Source organism: Tyto alba, unplaced genomic scaffold (genome assembly GCF_018691265.1).
Source record: "Tyto alba isolate M040663 unplaced genomic scaffold, T.alba_DEE_v4.0 Super-Scaffold_42, whole genome shotgun sequence".
NCBI lineage: Eukaryota > Metazoa > Chordata > Aves > Strigiformes > Tytonidae > Tyto > Tyto alba.
Genome location: NW_024881318.1, coordinates 41112922 through 41134443, shown reverse-complemented (window position 1 = coordinate 41134443; position 21522 = coordinate 41112922). Strand labels below are relative to the sequence as shown.

Sequence of the window (21522 nt, the reverse complement as noted above, 5' to 3'; positions counted from 1 at the left end):
CTCTAAGTCAGCTCCACCTCTGCACCAAAACTGAGCCTATCAGCTGCGCCTCTGCAATAACATATTTAAGAAGGGACATGGTGATGAGCAGTGGGACTTGTGAGGAGGAGTTGTAGCAGCTGTGTGAACACCAAGGTCAGTGGAGGAATGGAGGAAGAAAGGAGGGGGGAGGTGTGCTGGAGCAGAGACCCCCCTGTATCCTGTGGTGAGACAGCAGTGCGCCCCCACCACCACCCATGAAGAAGTGGAGCAGACATTGATTTATGGCCTGTGCTTTTCGCCTGGATGATCAAGGTTCCTGTACCCAAGGAAGGCTGGGGTCTTGTGGGAAAAGGTAGACCCCGCTGTTGTAATTCAGTGCTGGGAGGATGGCAGCATGCGGGGGTGTCCCACGCTGGAGCAGCTCGGGAAGGGCTGCAGCCGTGGGAGGGAATCCAGTTGGAGAAAGTTGGTGACCCACGACAGAGCAGTGTGGGGAACGCTGCGGCCCATGGGAGGGACTCACGTCGAAGAAAGTTTGTGGAGGACTGTCTCCTGTGAGAGGGGGACCATGCTGGAGCAGAGGGAACAAGTTCCAGGAGCTCCCCCCAGCGAAGATGGAAGAAGCGGTAGCACTGACTGCACCTCCCATCCCCTTTTCCTGCACCGCTGGGGGGAGGAAGTAAAGATATTGGGAGCAGAACTGAACCCAAGAAGAAGGGAGGGGTGAAGGGAAGTTGTTCTCAAGATGTGGCAATGCTTCTCACTGTCCTATTCTGTTAAGTGTTGTTAGTGTCTGTAATAAATGTATGTTTTTTTTTCTTCCCCTAACGAGTCTGCCTTTTGCTCGTGCCCATAAAGTGTGATTTTTTCCCCATCCCATTCCTATCTTGTACCCCAAGCCTGGCTCTCTGTCCCTTCTTATTGCCAGAAGAGAAGAGGGAGAGAATGACTGCATGGTGTTAGGCTGCCAACCAGGCTCAAACCATGACAGTTTGCTAGTGTGAGTTTGAGTTTTTTTAAGACTTCAGACTGGCAGGTAAAATCCACAAATAATTTTCTGTTAATTTCTGTACAAGTCAGCTTTTGGGAAGGAAAAATGGAGGAGAAAATCCTAACTACCACCTCTCCTACACTGCTGTGACTCTTGATAACGTCATATGAAGGTTTAGGCCTAGCCAGCAACAAAACACCACAAGGCCACTTATTCACTCCTCCCCTCCTACCCCAGTGGGATGGGGAGGAGAATTGGAGGAAAAAAGTAATACCCTGTGAGTTGAGATAGGGACAGTTTAACAGAACACCGTAAGAAGAGAAGAAAACTCTGGCAACAACAATACTGATAAAACTAATACACAAAGCAAGTGATGCACAACACAATTGCTCACCACCCAGTAGCCCACACTCAGCCCCTCTCTGAACCTCAATCACCCCCCCACACCCCTTATCACCCCCCAACCCCAAGCCAGCTCCTCCAGTTATATACCGAGCATCAGCATGGTGTCGAATATCCCCTGGACTGGTTTGGGTCATGTATCCTGGCTGTGCCCCTACTCAGCATCTTGTGAAAATTAGCCCTATCTCAGATGAACCCAGGACATGCCAGCATTTCATATGCCTCTCAGTTAACAACACAGACCAGCACTTAAGTGAGCCCGACTCAAGTAAAAGGCAAAGTATGCATTTGCACCATGTTCTCTCAAAGAAATATAAGCTTTACTTAGCTAATATGAAACATAACACCAATACATGTATGTGAAATGCCATACTTTCTGCAATTTTTATAGTGACGCGAGAGACCTTCCTACTCAAGTGACAATGTCTCACCATATGGCACTTCACTTGCAGTAACATAAATAAACTCAAATAAAACACTCTTAAACTCACTATAGCTAGATGTTGGTATTCTGCAGAATTAAAACTTTGGCCATTAAGTCTTCTGATGGAAGTAAAACTGCCCTTCTTACCCCAGAGATTTACCATTTCTACCTGTACACCCAGACACATGTTGTTAAGGACCCACACTGGGGAATAAGAAACCATAAGCACATATGGATGGGAGAGGAAACAGAAGTGAAAGAATCCCACAGACCTGATCAGAGGCCTGTCTGATCTTTTCCAAAGAAACATTTTCTTTCAGTACTGCAGCAATCAGGTGACCCACTGCCTTAAAGAGAGAAATAAATAAAAAACATTATTTCCAATTCTCCATTAGGAAGAACTTACACTGCTGCTGCAAATGATCTATGTGAAATATCAAACTTATTGGCATGGAAGTTGAAATACCTTTTAGGGCCAAAAATCTCCATAATGCTGGCATACTACTTTTCACTGTTATCCTGAAGTAGAAGAGAAACAAACTTCCAGAGAGCTCCTCAAAGATCCAAGGGTCTCTTTGTACAAACCTCTTATAAGATTAGAATCAGATACATACTCAGGAGTTGTAGATATTTTAATGCATTGACTGTGATAGACATTTACAGCTCCACTGCTGTATCTCAGTGTACTTAATAGCACTGGTAATTATTAAATCCTTTACTATATAGAGCAGCGGAAGGAAGAGGAGGCACATAGCAAATATAAGCAACTTGCCCAAATTTTTGCATCAAGTTTTGCCAAACACTGATGACAAACATACTATCATACCTTAGGCACTTTAAATATCCCCTAGCATATCTACTGCCAAAAATGTTTCACTTACTTTAAACAAGGCATTTGAAGTTAATGGTATACCTCATAAAGCTATTCTGTGGCAGAGATCGTGAACACAATTTACATTTTCAAGGTCCTCCAAAATAAATGTTTCAGTTCTAAGGAATGAGGGATTCAGTTCTAAAGAATGGCATATGTTTGTTTATTTGAGGTTTCAGCTTAAGCATCTCATTCTATTGTAATAGAAGGAATGTCTGATTTCCTCAAATCACCTTTAAAAATCTAAATGTGGACTGAAATACTGAAATACCCTTAAAGGCTTCAGAGTGTTTGAATCAAGGCTTCTGTTTTCTGACTCATTTCTAATGCCTTACTTTGTCTTGTTTCATAATCATTGATACTGCTACACAGAAAACCTTTTCTGTAAGAGGGAGAAAAACATTTTTTCACAGTAAAAACACAAAATGTTTTGGAAAAAGTAAACTAGGAAGCCAGAAACAAAAACATGTCTGGGTATGCACTCTAACACATTTAACTTAAAAATTAATTTTATTATTTGGGAATCATACTCTTGTGAATACAGAACGAGAAAACAGGGCAAAGTCAGATATTCGTCTGCTTCTCTGCAGCTATCCCATTGCTAGAGCAACAACATGCTCCCCAAGCAGAATAGATCTTTTTAGTGTATTTACCAAGTGAATCTATTATTTTTTTCTTTTTCCTGCTTATAAGGAACTTCAGAAATTAATTCATATCAACATTCTTAAAACACTCTCATTACACCAGAAAGGGGCTTATCAATAGAAAATGGCTTTTGCAGTGAGCTATACAAGAAAGTCAAATGTGGGTTAGCCCACTGTATTTCAAGAACTCAGTTTACCAATAAAACTTATTGACCTACAAATCTATGTTCAAGTTCCTTACTCTGCTGATCCCTGTCTGTGTGGATTACAAGCTCTGCAGAGCAGATGTCTTGGTTCATCCCAGGAAGAGATGCCATCTGTCATGAAGTGGAATCCTGGCCTGATTATAGTTTGAAGATCACAGTGTGCTTTTCAGAGGTCCACAGAATATAAGTGGAAACTAGCAAAACAACCAAAGCACGGCACAAAAATCAACCAAAGCACAACAGAAGCCTGTAATGATGTGTAGCTGTAGTGATGAGCCAAGACATTTCAGCAATACTTGTACCATGGGGACATTATTCTGCACTGAAGAAAAATGAACTGGTTCAGAGATGCCAAGTTCTACTTATCAAGGCTAGTAATGATGTGAACTCGTCTGCAGTACAAGACACTTTACAAGACACTACATCTTAGATGAACTCTAGCTTTCAGGGACACAACTTCCTCTCCTAAATGCTGAGGTGAGCACAAGGGGACTTCTGTGTCTCTCTTTCAAACTTAATTACTGTAAACCTGTATGGACTAAGGTGAACTGAAAAGGCAGAGACACTAGATTGCACAGACCACATTCACATCAATTTACTCCATCAACCAAATGACTACATATTTAATCCTGAATTCAAAACAGAAAAAGAAAATGGGTAAGTTAGCAATAATCTTACAGTTGAAGTGATAAGTTTTTAATACTGAAATAAGAGATGACCAAAGCAAGGAAAGTGTATTTTTTAAACAGACCCTATTATTTTTTTCTTCCTCTCCATTAAAAATACTGTGACAAACATTTTATGCACATGAGAAAGTTTCAGGTGAACATGATCAGGAGCCAATGAATGGATCTCAAAATAAAGGGGTTTGATCTGCTTATCACAGTGGAGCTGTACATCGTTATTCTTTGATGATAGACAAGACTGTAGTAGTTCTTCAACTCTCATCACACAAGAAGAAAACAGATCAGTCCTAAAATTGGTTCTATAAAGTATTGTCAAGTATTTTGACCCCACACATGACATCTGGTAACTCCTGGCTTATCTCAAGATCATAGGGTCACTAGAAACCATTTGGCTCCACTTAAATCTTCTAGTCCTGGAAAGTTTCTGATTTTCATGCAGAGACTTTACAGTGATGAGCAATTATGTTCAGTGTTTGGATTACACAGATAAGGCAATCAGCATTTGTTTGCAACTTCCCTACTTCTATGGTTTTCTGCTTTTGGAGAACAAACACACAAATAAAAAACAAAAAAAGTCTTCCTTATCACCTTTTTATAGTCAGGCCAAGGCCTTGGAACAAAGGTTTCCACAGACAATTCATTTAATGTTTTTAAAAAAAATACCTGTGACTGAATAACTGCATTAGGAAATTCAAGCTGTTTGTTGATGTCATCCAGCATTTTGGCTCTGCCATACAACACTAACTCTTACTCTGCAAGAGAGATTAAAAAAAATATATATATACTTAGACCTAGGAAAGAAAGTGTGCTATTTGCCAGGAAAAAAACAATTAAAAAAAAAAACAAAAAAACACAAACCCAAGATTTATGTTGTACTTAACAGCAGTTGTAAGCATTAAAGTATTTTCTTCCCCCCTCTTAAGTCTACCATATCACCTTGCTTTATGTGCCTAACTCAAGAAATGCTGAATACTCATTGGTCTTGCACAAACAATGGGTGATCAACATTTCTTAAAGCTGGAGCAAATATACAGTTCCAAATGGCACAGCACATGTGTACTCTGAGAATATTTATCCTTGACAGCATTTTAAGGATACCTCATTGACTTGAAAATAGTACAACTCAAAAGGAGTGTTCAGTTTCTAAAACATGACTTAAAATGCAAAATTCTCTACAATTTTTTCAATTATTTCATGCAAAACCAGAAGTAAAAACAAACAAATGACCCACCTGTGAGACTGTACATGTAATTGTAGTTAAGAGGCTGGAACACTTGACAAAAAAAACCCTCTCTAAGTTGAAACATGCAGGGACACCCACAAGCACACAGGAACCTAAATTGGAGACAAATCAGAACACAGCTTACCTTGTTGCACACCAGTGAAACTGCTGGCCCAACAGCAAATATTCAGACACAAATATTCAGTTTACTGTAAACACTCCTCCAGTCACTTGAAATGGCTTCCTTAAAGAAAACACTTGCGGAAAACCTAAGTGTAATCCTTTGCAAAAAGCACTAAGAAAACACATACGTGCACAGTACTCTAATTTCAAGACATGCTATTGTTGCAAATAATAATATAGTTTGAATCCTAGATTATTTTGATTTTAGCTTAAAAAAAATGACCTTGATTTAAAATGGAGTTATAGCAGCTATGACAATATAAGGTATATTGAGGCCCTTAGGAACAGATAACTATTATGGTGTTTGCCTTAATCACTATAGGAATCATTATGGACTCTGAATCAAAACAATGGGTACTGATTATGGATCTTGAGTTAAAATGACTATGTAACCATGACTATGTAACCATGACTATGTAACCATGACTACGCTGAAAAAGTGTATAAATATGTTGTGCTTTGTACCTGTCTGCAAACACGTCTTTGGCAGAGTTATCACCCGTGTTCCCCAGTGCTGGAATAAAGAAGTGTCTGCTTATCTGCTTGGTGTAGATAAGTTCTTTCACGATTGCGACTGCTAACACTATCAGTGTGATGCATTCAGAATCTTGCCACCTATTTTCAAAAAGACAGAATTAAACCCTGGAAACATGCAAATGCAGAAGGCATCACAACATATACCATTCACAGCAGGAAAAAGTCAAAATAAATAGTTACTATCTCAATTAATATAAATTCCTGCAGTTATGATCTAAGGAAACATTAACCAGATGGTCCCCCCCCACCCTCAGGAAACATCGCACCTGGGGGTTGAGACATGCCCTGTGTTTTGTTAAGACATGCCGTTTATGTTTATCTGATTACATGGGGGGGGGGGGGGGGGGGGGGGCGGTGCGGGAAGGGATGATATGTTTGTTAAGGATTTCTCTACACTAATTGTAATATTCCCTCCCTATTCCTGGAATTGTGATACATATGTAACATTCTACGTAATAAAAAGGAGCCTCTTTTGGCTCCAAGCCACTCGTGCATTTGGAGGAAATGATTCCCCCCATGCACCCAGCACTGAATAAACATACCTACTTTATAACCTTACTGGTTTTAAAGTCGTGATGGCGCACCTCTGTTAAGCAGCAAAATATTTCCATACACTTGGGAATTACATTTCTGAAAATTTAGGAGGAAAATAATACCTGTTTACTGCACTGGGAATGATGCCAGTATGGTTTTGTATTGTTTTAGAACAGATTTAATTGCATTTTGAGACAATAGGTATCCACATGATAAATGAACACACATTAAACTAGAGTTGACATCTTGCTTTTTTAAAAAAAGAAGTATGATCACTACAGCAAACAACTCCAGACATACCTAGATCTGTTATGCACATCCAATACCTCCAGTGGATCTAGATGCTTTCAATCTATTTGTATATACCAACAGAGTCACAAAAAACAACCTGCTCTAGTCCTACCTAACAAGCAGCAAAACGATGGAAGGTTGCTTCCTGGGTAGTTTTGACACAAACGCGCTGGAATTACATGCTATCTGCCACCAGGTAATTTTTATTATTCACATTAAAGAGAGAAAGTACCGTAGAGGATCATTAAAAGCACAGTATGTATTTTCAATGGAAGCACATATCAGTTATTCTAAGCAGACTAGAAGTCTGTTTCCCCCGAATCAGAAACTATTCCTCAATTTCAATCAATGTACACTAAAATGCTTACAAGCTAGGTACAATGCAACAGCTATATCAATGCAATGTAATGAATTTAAATACCATCAAGACAGTTCTTCACACTTCGGCATTCACCCTCAGCAAAGGCACTTGTGTATGCATATGGAATACCTGGAAATTTTACAGGATCACTGGATAATTAAGACTGGCAGAAACCTAAGGATGCCTCTAGCTTAACCTCTGGTCAAAGAAAGTTCAACAATTGGGTCAGACCAGGTTGTTCAGGGCTTTCTCCTATTAGGGCTTGAAAACCTCCAAGAACAGCAAAGGCACCACCTTACTGAGCTGTCCTGACTGATAAAAGCTTTCTCTTCATCACTAGCCTGATCTTTTCTGCCACAGAATTATGTGAAAAGCTTGGCTGTGTCTTCATTGGTGCCAGGGCTGCTATTTGGTAGCCCTGAAGCTGTCCCTTTTCCCAGCTGAACCAGACCCAGTCCCACATACCCTCCTCACAGGGCAAAGGCTCCAGCCACAGTCTCTGTTGTCTCTCAAATCTGCTACACTGTCCGGGACAACCAGTTTTAAGGACCTCTCAAGAATGGAGGAGGTACCCCTGACCCTGAAGAAACCACTCAATTTATATGGCCGGGTAGCCACCAATACCCATGAAAAATAACATAGAATCAATACCAGACGGATTGCTCCATCCTTCTAATGTGTCCTGTGATGTTATGTATTTTACAGATCCACTACAGAAGCTTCTTTGTCTCCTTATGTATATATATTAATACCCTTATTTTAACTTATATGTGCTTTGTATTTGTGATTTGTAGAGTTAGAGAAAAACACAGAAGGACAGTGAAGGATCCATATTAGCCCTGGCTCTATCAGTTGTTATTTACGCTACTGGTTAATTGTCATTTGTAATTTTAATTCTTTACTAAGGAAAGATTGTGAGGGAAAAGTTTATATTCTTGTGAATGTATAATCTTGTCTCAGCCAGCTGGGAATTTGGATAAGCAATCCAGCCCGGCATGGAAACTGATTACTGGATTTGTCCAAATTTGGAATCAGACAGACCAAGGTCTCTGTGTGGACCTCCCTACATCTGCATCAGCAGGTTTCAAGTTTGCACAAGTTTTGTATTAGAAACTAAAAATGTTAAATCAGAAGTGTATTACAATGGAAGGAAAATGTCGGGGGCTGCCTCATTCCCATTACAAAAGTATAGCAGGACAACTCAGTAATATAATGTTCCACTATCCTGAGACTGGTATATTCAAATTCCTAACAAATGGAGTGGTTATGCTCACCATGACTGCTCTCGTTATGAACGTGCTTGGTTCCTTAAACATTTTTTGTAATTGACAATAGTTAGTTGTAAATGATTAAGAAACTTTGAGATACGTGCATTTGCCAGGGTTATCCTCATTTTGGATACATAAGACACATCCTGTAATCAAATGATGTTATGAAACGGAATGCATGCATTAGCAGAAAGTGTTGATGGAAATGCAAAGTAAAAGAACTGTTGTAAAAGTTGTGAAATTGGAAAAGAATGTGAAAAGAAATGGGTTAAGGATGGCGGAGAAGATAACTCATTCTCCTGGTTTGGGCTGAAATAGAGTTAATATTCCTTTTTAGGGACTAGATGAGTGCTGTGTTTTGGATTTAGCTTTGGGTTTGGTATGAGAAGAATGCTGACAGCACACTGATGTTTTCAGCCGCTGGAGACTTCAAGGACTCTCCGACTCCTCGTGTTCTGCCCATGTGCAAGGGCACAGGGAGCAGGGAGGGAGCACGGCCACAGCACCTGACCCTAATTGGCCAATGAAACATTCCATATCATGGAACATCATTGCTCACTATATAAAGGAAGGGTGGTTGGGAAGAAGCTCTCTCTCGCTTCTGGGATTGTGATTGTGGGATCTTGGTATCTCAGGGTCACTACCCAGGAACGGGCTGGATATTGGTTAGCAGGTGGTGAGCAATTACAAAGTACGTTCCCTATTTATATATTTCTTTTTTTTCCCTATCATCATCATTGTTCTCGTTTTATTGCCATTATTAAACTGTTCCTATCTCAGCCTGCGAGTCTCCCTTCACCCCTCTAATCCCCTCCCCCATTCCAAGGTGGGGAGGGGGAAGGGAGGGTGACCAGCTGCAGTGGTTGGTTGCCGACCAGGCCCAAACCATGACACTCATAAACATTGGATTTATGATTTTGTCAGTATTTTTTGTAATGATAGGCACTGATATAGTGAAATGTATGATCTCTCATATTGTTTCCTCTCCTTCCCCCCCTGTTCAATATGTCTGAATTACCACCCTTAAAGATATTTACCTTCAAGTTTTGCTGAATGTTTGAGTCACAGGGTGGTGTACGGAACTGAAAGAATCAATGCCTCAAACATTCCTTGACACAGAAAGCATCAAGGACAAGTTGTGGCCTTTGTCATTAGTCTAAGGAATATTGCCTAGGGAAGGGCGGAGTGTATTGAAGGATACAGGGCTCTACTTCCTTGCTGCTGTAGCGCCAAATTCCTTAGATAAGCCTCAAAAAAGGCTGGTTAGCTAAAGGCTGGACAACTACCCAAGAAGAAAAAAAACTGAAGTAAATGTGGTAGGAGGGAACAAGATCACCTCATCTCTCATGGAAATGAGTTCCTGGGATAACCTGCCTCTCTGTCTAGTATGCTAAGCAGCTGATAAGATAAACTTAAAAGGTGACGAAAACTTTGCTGTGTGTGCACCTACCACCCAAGATCACCAGACCTGAGACAAGGCTGGAACCTGGGTGGTGATCCAGATACTTTGACTCGCTTTCCCTCCTTTTCTTTCCTTTCTTTTATTTCTTATAGATTTATCAATAAGAGACCACATTGCTTACTATACTTTTCCCAGTTTAACTTGTTTCTACCACAAGCAAAGCATTTTAACTGGTTGCTTGGTGTTGTTTCACTTTAATTTAACTCGAGAGAATCAGAGAACCTTTATGACTCCCTGGGCTCCCAGTCCAGGCTGTAACACCATCTCCAAAGAATTCCTCCCCAGCCCGTACTGTAAGGGCTGGGGCAAGACAGGGCATTTGTCACTGTTGAAATTCCCAAGGTTCTCATTAGGCTGTTCCTCTAGTATGCCCAAATGGCAGCACTGGCAGTGGACAAACATCCTACCTTTGACATAAGAACACAGTAGGAGACAGTGTTGAAAGCCTTGCTCAAGTTGAGGTAAATGACATCTACAGCTCTGCCCTTGTCTTAACAAATCCTGCTATTTTATCCTCCACTAAAGGCAATCACATGAGACAGGCATAATTTTCCTTGATAAATCCATGCCCATGTTTACTCTTCCCAAGAAGGATCACTGAATCAGAGTTTAGGTTTGAAATAAAGATCTCCAGAGGTCATCTAGTCAAATCCCCTCATCAAAATTGGTCTGATTAGACCAGCTTGCTCTATGCCAAGTCAAATCCTGAAAATTTCCAGTGGCGGAGTCTCCCTGGACAAGTTGTTCCAGTATTCAACAACCCTCACAGTAAAAAAACCCCAACTTTTCCCTAATACCTAACAGAAATTTTGATTTGTATATAATCTTTTCTGCATCTTCCCACCAGGTAGTTGCAAACAGCAATAATGTCTCCCCTTTGCATTCCCCTCTTCAAGCTTAACAGGCACAACTCTCTTAGCCTCCCCGTTTACATTTTGTGCTCCAGACCCCTGACCATCTTGGCGGCTCCTACTGGACTTGCTCTGGTGTCCTTCTTGTACTGAGAACCCCAAATTCTGGATGTAGCACTCCAGATGCTACTCACAAATACCACACAGAGGGAAACAATCATGGTCACAGATGTCACATTCTTACTAATACAGCCTAAGATGCAGCTGGCCCTCCTTGCTGCCACAGTGCACTGCTGACTCATTTTCATCTTGCTGTCTAATAGAACTGCCTGTTAGGGCCTTTTCTGTAGGTTTGCTTCCTTGATAGTCCGTCCCTGCCTGCATTGGTGTATGGATTTATTTAATTCCAGATACAAGACCTTGCACTGATCCATTCTGAACTGCAAGAGGTTCCCATCAGTCCATTTCTCCAGACTGTCCAGGTCCACCCGAAGACCACCCTACTTAGCAGTGCTTTGAATGCTCTCTGCAATTTGGTGTCAGCCACAAATTTGCTGAGCGCGATACATCTCATCATCCAGGTCATTAATAAAGGCACTATGCAGTGTTGGGCCCACTACTGATGCCTGCAGGACAGCATTACTTGCCAGTCTAATAGGCTCTGCACCACTGATCACCATCCTTTCAGCCCAACCATCCAGTGACCATACTGTCCACTCACTTTGGCCAGCAGCAGGTCTGTCGTGGAGCCTGCTGGCACTGGCTCCATCTGACATAAGCAAAGCTTCTGACATCTTCTCACATAAGCCACCCCTGCAGCCCCCCTCCCCCACTACCAAAACCTTGCCACCCAAACCCAATACTGCATCCTAATGCTAAGCAGGAGAAGCATTCCTAGTGCAACTGAAGCAGAGAGGGGTTATCATGGCATAACACCTTCAGATCTGGTCCGTGCCAGTTTGCCAGAAGTAATTACGACAAGGTAAGCTAAGCTACATAACAGAAAAGGATCGCTGGGAGCACTGAGATCGCAATTCCTATATTTATCACTTTTTTTTTTTTTTTTCAGGACTCTTGATTCAAATCCACATTCTTACCAAACCCTCAGAGACTACCTGCAAACACTCCCACCGCTTGTGCATCACATGTGCAACACTTCACAACTCCTCAAAATAACCAGCCTTTTCTAAAAAAGTAAGTTTTAAACCCCACAACTCAATAAAAGGAGCAATCGTTGTTATTTCGCTACCGGCCCGACACGGTGCCGGTGCCCCCACCGCCGCTGTATCCCCTGCAGGCCTCGCCCACGGCGCGGCCCGATCCCGGACGCCCCCGAGGAGCGGCCCCGGGGGAGCGGCGGCCCCGCCACCACCCAGCCGCGGCTCGGGCACCGCGCCCGTCCAGGCGCGGCGGGAGCCCAGCGGTCATTGCGCGGCTCTGCTCCCTCCGCCTCGGCGCCAGCCCCGTCTGCGCCGCGAGCACCGCCGCCTCCCGCCGCTCGCCTCCATTCCGCTCCGCGCCCCTCACCTTGCCTCACTCGCCGAGTGACCCGGCCGGCTCCAGCAGCACCTCCCGCCGCCGCCACCCCACTCCTCCGCTCCCCAGCGTAACACGACCACGCCCCTCAGTTTGACACCACGCCCGCCCCGTCGGCGACGGCGACGGCGCGACGGGTGGCGCATGCGCGCAGGTTGACGGGCAGGCGCCGCTGCGCTGGGGCGGGGGGAGGCGGGGCTGAGGGAGCTGCGGCCTGCGATAGGCCGTCTGGGTAGGTCCACGGTCACGTAAACCCAGCGGTCTCGTCCGCCGTGCCTTCGTGTCAAGACCGCTCTGAGGCAGCGGGTTGCTACTCTGTGATGTGGCTGCGTGAGCGCGCCGTGAGGGCAGCGTGGCTTCCCGCTGATTCGCCTAGCCGAAGCTGGTGGCCGCGGGGTTTGGCCGGGTTACTTGTGCTTGCGGGCCTGAGTGCTTTGGGCCCTGACTTTTGTGCAGGATGTGGGGCATGAATTGGTCTTGTAGTACGGGGCCCTGTTTGGGCACTTCCTTACATGCAAACTGAAATGCAGACTTAAATCCAAAGATTTAAACAGAAGCAGTATAACTTGTGTTGAAAAGGATCAGGTCATTCATTATATATTCCCTAAAGAGGAAAACTCCACATCTTTACTAGCTTTGAAATTGCAGCAGAGTGAGTCTCTTCTTTTGACAGGCAGTGACCAGAAGATACAGGGACATCGGGAAGACACTGGACATGAAGAATAAATGATGCTCCCATGCAGCTTTCTCAAAGGCAGAACAGTTTAAGCTCAGCTTTGGTGTGTTTTGATGACTGCTGTGCTACCAACAGGTAGAAAGCTTCATGCAGCAGGGACTAAAGTGGTTGTATTCTTAAGATTGTTATTTTAACACAAAACAGTACTTCTTTTCCTGAACATCAAAGCAACAGACAACTTCTACAAGACATGTATAACACCAGAATGGCTCTTACTAAAAATATCTTAATTGAAAGTCACAAGTAGTTTGAAAGAAATTTATTTGAAAAGGGCTAGATTATTTCTGATGTAACTCAAGGGTGTGTACTGTGAGTTGGTTTGAGCTGAAAGTATTGAAATGCTGACAAACATGAAACAAAAGTAAATGTAGGCAAGCCCATCTAATTTTTTTTTTTTTAACTGTTTCTTAGTTTTAAAAGACTAGGGAATTGCTTAGTATCTTAATGTATTGGTTCCAGGTTCACCAATTAAAGCCATAGGCAGTTTATAACATCCAAAGGGTCCTGCCCTGCTTCTGTTCTATTGGTGGGGAGGCACACACTGACACTTCAAGAGCCAGAGAAATCCCGAAGGTGACTCAGAGAACAAAACTGTATTCTCTTGATCTGCCTACACGTGTACATGCAAAGTGAAGATCTGTCAGATCCCATAGATCATGTAGACTGCTTGTTTTCTGCTCATGACTTCTTCACAGTAACTTTTTGCAAATGACACATCCAAGTACTTGTGATATGGCTTCGGGCTCAGTACACTGAGCCCAAGATGGACTCACAAGTCTGCTTGCTGCTGAAGCTGCAATATCCCAAGATCAGCTAAAAAGACCCAGAGTACCTTTCACACAGATACATTTCAGTCTGTCTCTAGGTGACTGTAGGCAATGGCATGAATCAAAACGCAGCTCTTAGTCTTCTCTTCCCATTCCAACCTTTCTGCTTCATCTAAGAGCATCTCACTATTGACAGGTTGGTTCATTATTGACATGCTGTGTGATACTTTGGGCCTCATATTCTCCGTTTAGTTCTTCAGACACAGTAGAGCATGCACTGCTGTCTGAAGTGGCTTGGGCCTGATTTATGCTGCTTGATACCCTGTTCTGTCAGTAACCTAAGTGACAGCTGGACCCCAAACCTGTTGAATTTGTGAAATCACTGTCTTAAATATGTTTAAAGATCTTTAATGGTGTTTTATAAATAAGTATGGATGGCTATATGTTAGAATACTTAGGAAGTCTGTGTAACCTGTTATTCAGTCAGACTAGAGAAAAAAAACCTGAATGGAGAGGGGACAATCTGCAGTAAATGTACTAATTTTGGCCATTAGTAGTTCTACTTGGTAACATACAACAAAAGACTTTCAGTGGAATTTAATGTCTTTAAGGTTTTGAGGTCTTCACATGCTGACCAGATGAAGGGAAAGCAGGGTATCTCTTGTGGGTATTTTAGTGTGGCTTTCTGCCATCACAGTAAGTTTGACTGATGGAAGAGTTGCACAGCCATGCATTTTCTCAGTAGTGGAGAGTGTGAGTGGGGTGCCCACCTTCTGTACAAGGGAGTGGAGGATGAGGTGGCAGAGAGAGGTGATGCGGAGCTCTTTCTGGATCTCAGTAAGAAATGTCTGGCAGCAAATGTCTTCATACAATAGCTAATAAAACAGAAAGAGGAATGTAGATAGCAAATAAATCCTGTGTCCTTTTACATAGTGGGAATCCTGCACTCATGGCATGCTGCACAGATCCCATGTACAGAGAGAGGTTCCTCCTTTTTTGATTGTTTGAGCTACTATACCATTTCCTTACAAGAAAAGTCTATTCATAAAGGATGTTTACATGAGAATTTAATACATCAGTTCAGATAAGGGCAAGGCCACACAGGACATGTAATCACCAGTAGCAAATGGGAGCTGCCTGCAGGCTCCTCAGTTACGGTGCAGTGCATTGGCTGAGTTTGTCCTGTGCCAAGGGAGGGACCTGTGCAGCATAACCCAGGCCTGAAGGCCACACTGTACATGCAGTACAGTGCAGTTCAGCACACTCCTGCACCTGCTTATGTCAGCTGTGATGTGGGTCTCCAGTTCCTGCAGGTACAATAGTCTCCTGGTCAGGATCAACACATTCCACCCCTTGATCCATGTACACATTACCTTTCACAAAGATATTATAAAATACAGATTGCATCAATAACATGCGGGCTTTGGCCCAAAGTATAAGGCCCAATAGAGCAGACATGGCCTATTCAAGATCACTGACTCCTGGAATACAGTGTCTTCTTCAAGACTCACAGTACAGATTTTCAGGTCCCTGCCTTGCATACTGCTGGGGCAGATATTGAGTCAGTCCCAACTGCTACCACATCCACATTTTTCCTTCACTTTGATAGTGACTGATTTTGTTTCTTGCCACATAGCCTCTTAGCCAACCGCCTTTTCTTTTTGAAGCTGCCATGTTGCAGAGCTTGTCTAGACAGGTAGAGTGTGTCTCAGTGGCATGTCAACCAAGGAAACTTCTATAGCTGTCTGTCAGGTCCATGTTACGCCCAAGAGAAGAGACCCCTGGTTTCTGAGTACAGTGCTAAGTTTGCTATTGCCCAAATGAGCATTGGCCAAAATGTTTTTCAATTAGGTGAAAATTGCAATGACATCTCTCAAGTAGTGTCGTGGTTTGAGCCTGGTCAGCAGCTAAACACCAGACAGCCGCTCACCCACCCTTCCCCACTTAGGAATGGGAAGGGAATCGGGAGATGTGTGGGTTGAAATATAAACAGTTTAATAACAGTAGTAGAAGAATAATGGTGACAGTATAAACGGGTAATGTACAATACAATTGCTCGACACCTGCCTGTTCCTGGCTAGCGATCCTGAACACAAAGACACCTCGGCAACAATCCCAGAAGAGAGAGCACACCTGCCTTCCTCGCCCACTCCTTCCTTGATATGGTGAGCATAATGTCACATGACATGGAATAGCAGCCAATCTGGGCCCAGCACTCCAGCTGTTCTCCCCACCCCCTCCCCCCCCACACCCAAACACAGGGAGGGCATACAGAGCTGGAGAGTCCCTGAAATCTCAGTGTGCATCAGCACTCCTCTAGCTACCAAAACAAACATGAACTCTATTCCAGCCTGAACCAGGACAAGGGGAAAGGAACATACAGACTTTTGAAATAATTTGATGCTGGTGGCTCTGATCCTGTTTATACTGTGGAGCATCTTCCTTTGGGAAGCATCTCACCAGACTGACTTCATGCCTGGCATCTGGATGTCAGGGATATCACATCTGTCCTCTGGATTAATTGACTGTGGTGCCTAATTCCCAGCACGGTTTCAAAACCCTCAGTTTCATGCGGGTCATCTATGGACATTGATTGATGTATGACAACACTGAGCATACATAACCCAAACACTCTTACAAAGGCCTTTTCGTAGCTCTAGAGACTCAGCCCTGGCTTGAGACAAAAGGAATCTATCTCATCTGCATTAAACCATTTACTGTTTTATGGTCATGATCTGTTTTAATAACCTTTTTTCCTATGCCTAGATCTCAGAAGCAGGAAAAAAGCAGAAAACACCTCTTAATGGACATGCTTAAATTCACAGAAATTGCTTTTGATGGCATTTCAATTTGCAGATCTCCTAGAGCCTGGCTGTGAAACTGTCCAGGGTTTGAGTGAGTGTTGGGGTTTTTAGTAGCAGGGCAGGGGGCTACAGTGGTGCCCCTGTGAGAAGCTTTCCGAAAGCTCCCCTGACTCCATGTCAGACCCACCTCTGCACCAAGGCTGGAGCCAATCAGCTGTGCCTCTGTGATAACGTATTTAAGAAGGAACCTGGTGAGGAAGAGTTTTGGCAGCTGCATGAACACCAGGGTCAGTGGATGAACAGAGGAGGAATGGAGGGTGGAGGTGTGCCACAGCAGAGACCCACCTGTATCCTGTGGTGAGACGTAAAGGTGGCCACCACCCTCCCCCCCCCAGCAACCCATGAAGGTCTGCGGTGTACCAGACACTGATTTATGGCCTGTGGGAGGCCCCATATGGCCAATTACAGTGGTCACACCCAAGCCTATCTGGGACCCTGTGGGAAGAAGCAGCCCCTACTGTTGTAGTTCACTGCTGGGAGGATTGCAGCATGTGGGCGTGTCCCACACTGGAGCATCTTAGGAAGGGCTGCAGTCTGTGGGAGGGACTCCAGTTAGAGAAAGGTGGTGTCCCACACCAGAGCAGTGTGGGGAACACTGTGGCCTGTGGGTGGGACTCAAATCAGAGAAAAGTTGTAGAGGACTGTCTCCTGTGAGAGAGGGACCACGCTGGAGCAGGGGGAACAAGTTCCAGAAGTTCCTTACTCCACCGAAGGTTGAAAAAGTGGCAGCACTGACTGCACCCCCACGTTCCCTGCCCCCTGTGCCACTGGGGGGAAAAGGTAGATATATTGGGAGCAGAGCTGATCCCAGGAGGAAGGGAGGGACGGGGGGAAGGTGTTCTCAAGATGTCATAATGCTTTTTACTGTCCTAATCTGTTAAGTGGTGGTGTTGTTAGTGCCTGTACTAAATTTATCTTCTTTTTTCCTTCCCCTAATGAGTCTGCCTTTTGCTTGTGACCATAATGGGTGATTTATCCCTCCCTGTCTCAAATTCTAAGCATTTTCTTATTTTCTCTTTCTCAGCACTGGGGGGGAAGGGGGGAGGGAGCAGCTGTGTGGTGCTCAGTTGCTCTCTGAGCTCAGATCACCAAGCCTTCCGCTTTATTTTTTCCTTCTCAGTGCCAGAGGGAAGCAGGGAGTGAACGGCTGTGTGGTGCTCAGTTGCCTTCTGAGCCAAAACCATGACAGAAACTGAGATACATTTTCTGTAGTTCTGAAGTGTCCTCAGATTCCAAGGTCTTCTGTTAAAGAAATACTTGGGAGTTACAAAGGCAGCATCAGTGCCAAAGTTATAATTGGGTTTGATTCAAAGCAGTTCATGCCAGCTGCAGATGATTTTGCTAAATCTGCTTTCAATAGTCATATTTGAAAGAAATTTGACACCTCTGAGAGATGTCTCCAGCATAATTTCCTGATGGTCTTAATGTTGTCTGTTATATAGAAAACAATAAAAGTAGTATTCAGTTGGCTTGGATTGGGCTGCCAAATTGGCCTACCACCCTACAGTACCTGCATCGAGAGTTTCTGTAAAGGTCAGTAAATCCATAAAAACTGCCTTGTTCTCTGGCCTGTAAATTATCTTCCAAGAGAGGAACTAGACAGGAGTCCTTGGCTCCAGTTACAGTTTTTCTAGGGCATTCTGACTGGTTTTGTCAGGGGACAGTTATCCTGTGACAGGTGATGCAGTAGCAGTGCTCTCCAGGAAATGCCAGAAGTTCTCTTGGCAGCTTTTGTAATGTACTCTGAGGTTTCCCAGTGAAAGTTATCATCAAATTTAAAATCATAAAGTATCATCACTGATAATAGCCTAGTCTGCATATCTCATTTCTTATATGGAGTTTTATCCAAGCCAGGAACATATTCTAGCTTTAAGAATGAAGGAAAGGAATAAGGAGTCACACTTCAGAATATACTGCAGAAATCAATAGCAGCAAAGTCTGCCACTATTAAAATTTATTTATTTTAAATCTCTTAAGCCTGATAATAAAATATAGTTTTAGCAAGTGAGCCTAGTCAGGTATGTCTTTAGCCTTTATTACTAAGATTAAGACTTATTTAAAATGCATTAAACTTTCAGATGCAGCTGCTTTTACTGCAAACAGTAGTCAGCTGTGAAGGGCCATCACACACACAGAGCTTCCATGGACTTCAACCGAAGTTCAGTGTGAGGGTAGAATTGAGCAAAATGTCCCTGGTTTGTATCCTCAGAGCCTCTTGAGATTAATTGGAGTTGAAATTGCTTAACACTTGCCAGGGAGTGCTCTGCAACTCAGAAAATGAGGCTTGAAATGCCTTAGTGAACCTCACTCTGCAACAGTTCATAGATAAGAACTCACTTTGTATTAGCACAGGCAAGGTTCACAGAATAACTAGGCTGCCTTGCTCTGCTGAAGGGTAATGGAGAAAGTTTGAGACATATCCCTGGCAAATACTAATTGCTATCGCTGTTGGAGCATTTCAGTTTCCCACTGATTGTAGTGAGTGTCAGAGAGCACCAAGACACTGAGGTATTAAGCCCTAACTATGCCAAAATTTTCACTACAAAAAAGAAAAAAAAAAAAACAAATTGCCTTTTCTTCTCTGTTGTTTCACCTGGTTTAGTTCTCTTGGCTTAACCAATCTGAATTAAAATACATGCATTTATGACTTTTAGTTTCAGTGTGCCTATAAATTGAATGCCAAATTACATAATTTCATCCCTTGCTTTTGGTTAGTTGCTCCAACACAATCTAATAAACCCTCAAGTTAGTTATGCATAGGAATGTATTTCATGATCTTGTGGGCAAAGAAGTAGTATTTCTTAGTTTCCAATTGCCCTTTCATTTTCACCAGGGTTTTTCCTTCACCTAACCAGTCATTATTTGATCTTACTTGGGAGATGACTGAAAATGGCCATCTACAACTGACCTACTAAAATGGAGTTTTTTCAGGATTTAATATATTAGAAATCCATTTTTTGTGATTAAAATGAAATAACTGGTTGTATTACAAGTGAGGTCTACTTAGGACCACTAGTGCATTTTATGTCGAGCTTGTGACATTTCCAGACACATTATGTCTCCTACATTCCTGGATGAGGTACTGTTTTCCTTCTTGTTTTGTTAAGGGTGGCTGTATGGTGTTGTTGCATTTTCAAAGGGCTTGACTGGTCCAGTAGAGCTAGAGGCAATAGAGTACTACTTGCTGGTGGACTTCAGGCCATTAATTAAGCAAATCCAGGGCAAAATCCAGACTGAGTACATTTCTTCGTATGTTTCAGTACAAGTAATTAAGTAGCTGTATCATATGTTAACATAATTATTATTTTACACTGAGGAAATAGTGCTAAATGGTTGACCTGGGTTGTATATCCAGAGTGAATGACAAGGCTGGAAACTGGCCTTCAAATACAAGCATACTGCATGCAGGATAAAATGGCTTTGGATTTATAAGCACTGTTGTATTTGACATTTTGGCTCATGGACACAAGTGGCCAGATGGGAAATGGTGGGAGGTAGCTGCTTCTTTACCTTGAGTTGTCCTGCCCTCTCCAGTTGTAGAGTATCTAGTGTCTGGGTCATGCACTCACCCATCCTGTCCTGCCAGAACATCCTATCTCCATTTACTAGATGCTGAGATGTTCTGTACAACACAGTTCTGCATAACTTACTGCATGCAGACACTTACCCTTCTTGTTGCAGTTGGGGTATCCTACACTGCAACTCCTGTTAACAACAGGAGGAAGAAGCTTCTATTTCGCATAGACTGATTTAAATACAAAAAAACAAGAAACAAACCAACCAACGAACCAAAAAAAAAAAACAAACCCAAAAAATCAAAACAGATAAAGTCCAAACTCTTTTGGAATGTATATATGTAAATTGAAAAGAATATTTGGATTTCAACTGTTACATAGTTTCTGTTTGCTGGAAGAAAAGTAGTGCATCTGTGACTAGGTTTAAGAAAAAAAATTTAAACCCCCTCAAATCTGACCCTGAGATCTTGAGCATTGTTAGTGGATGGAGCTGAAAGTATTTCACAGTTAAGAGGGAACAGCTGAATCAGTTGAAAGGCTTTACATACAGCCAGGGAGCAGCCAGAGCAGAGTCCCACAGCACCTGGACAAGAGCTGAAGAGGCTGGTGAGGTGGCCAGGGTTAGCCACTGCCCAGCAGTCCTGGGGCAGCAGCCCCTAGTGATGAGGTCTGTCTGGGACCCAGCCAGGAAAGCAAGCCTATCAGTCAGGTTCTGGATGAGCAAGGTGCAAGGCCAGGCACAGTCTTGGCTGCACTGTAGCTCAGGAAGACCCTGAGAGAGGGCTATGCTTAAGCGCAGCTCCTGAGAAGAGCGGTGAGGCTCCCACTAAGGCCCTTTCTCACACAGCTTGTTCCTAGCAGTTGGTCCCTGTAGAGGGGCTTGAGTACAGTCAGTCTAACCACTGGGGAGAGAGAGGACCCAATTGATTCTATGTGGATATCTGCTCCTTTATTTCTGTGATTTGACCTCAGATTTGAGTGTGCCTGGACATTGTTAAGTCACCTGTCTGTCAGAGCAATCACCTGGTGTTTATACATTTGCTGATTTGTTAATATGATTTTGGTTTTGAGCACATAAAAATGAAAATTGCAAGCAGATTTGGGTTGTTGAGGCATGACTGCAGTTAAAATAAAGGGATCCTAGGAACGTTTTAATATCATGCAAGTTCACTGTAAATATTTCCTTTCT

The 21522-nt window shown here is 43.2% G+C and overlaps 1 protein-coding gene across 5 annotated transcripts in view; it reads right to left on the bottom strand.

Moving 5' to 3' along the window:
• The window catches only part of FOCAD (focadhesin), a 134268-nt gene extending 121712 nt beyond the window's left edge, over window positions 1-12556 (bottom strand). For 4 of the 5 annotated variants that reach the window (XM_042804595.1, XM_042804600.1, XM_042804599.1 and 1 more), the window contains exons 1-5: window positions 12443-12556; window positions 6077-6226; window positions 5438-5541; window positions 4870-4958; window positions 2072-2146 (exon numbers count right to left, since the gene is read on the bottom strand). In XM_042804595.1, coding sequence (XP_042660529.1) covers window positions 2072-2146; window positions 4870-4926 — 132 coding nt within the window. In that variant the 5' untranslated portion in view covers window positions 4927-4958; window positions 5438-5541; window positions 6077-6226; window positions 12443-12556. The remainder of the gene's footprint in view (window positions 1-2071; window positions 2147-4869; window positions 4959-5437; window positions 5542-6076; window positions 6227-12442) is intronic. The other variant, XM_042804597.1, reaches the window with a different exon arrangement.
• Window positions 12557-21522: the final 8966 nt, after the last annotated feature.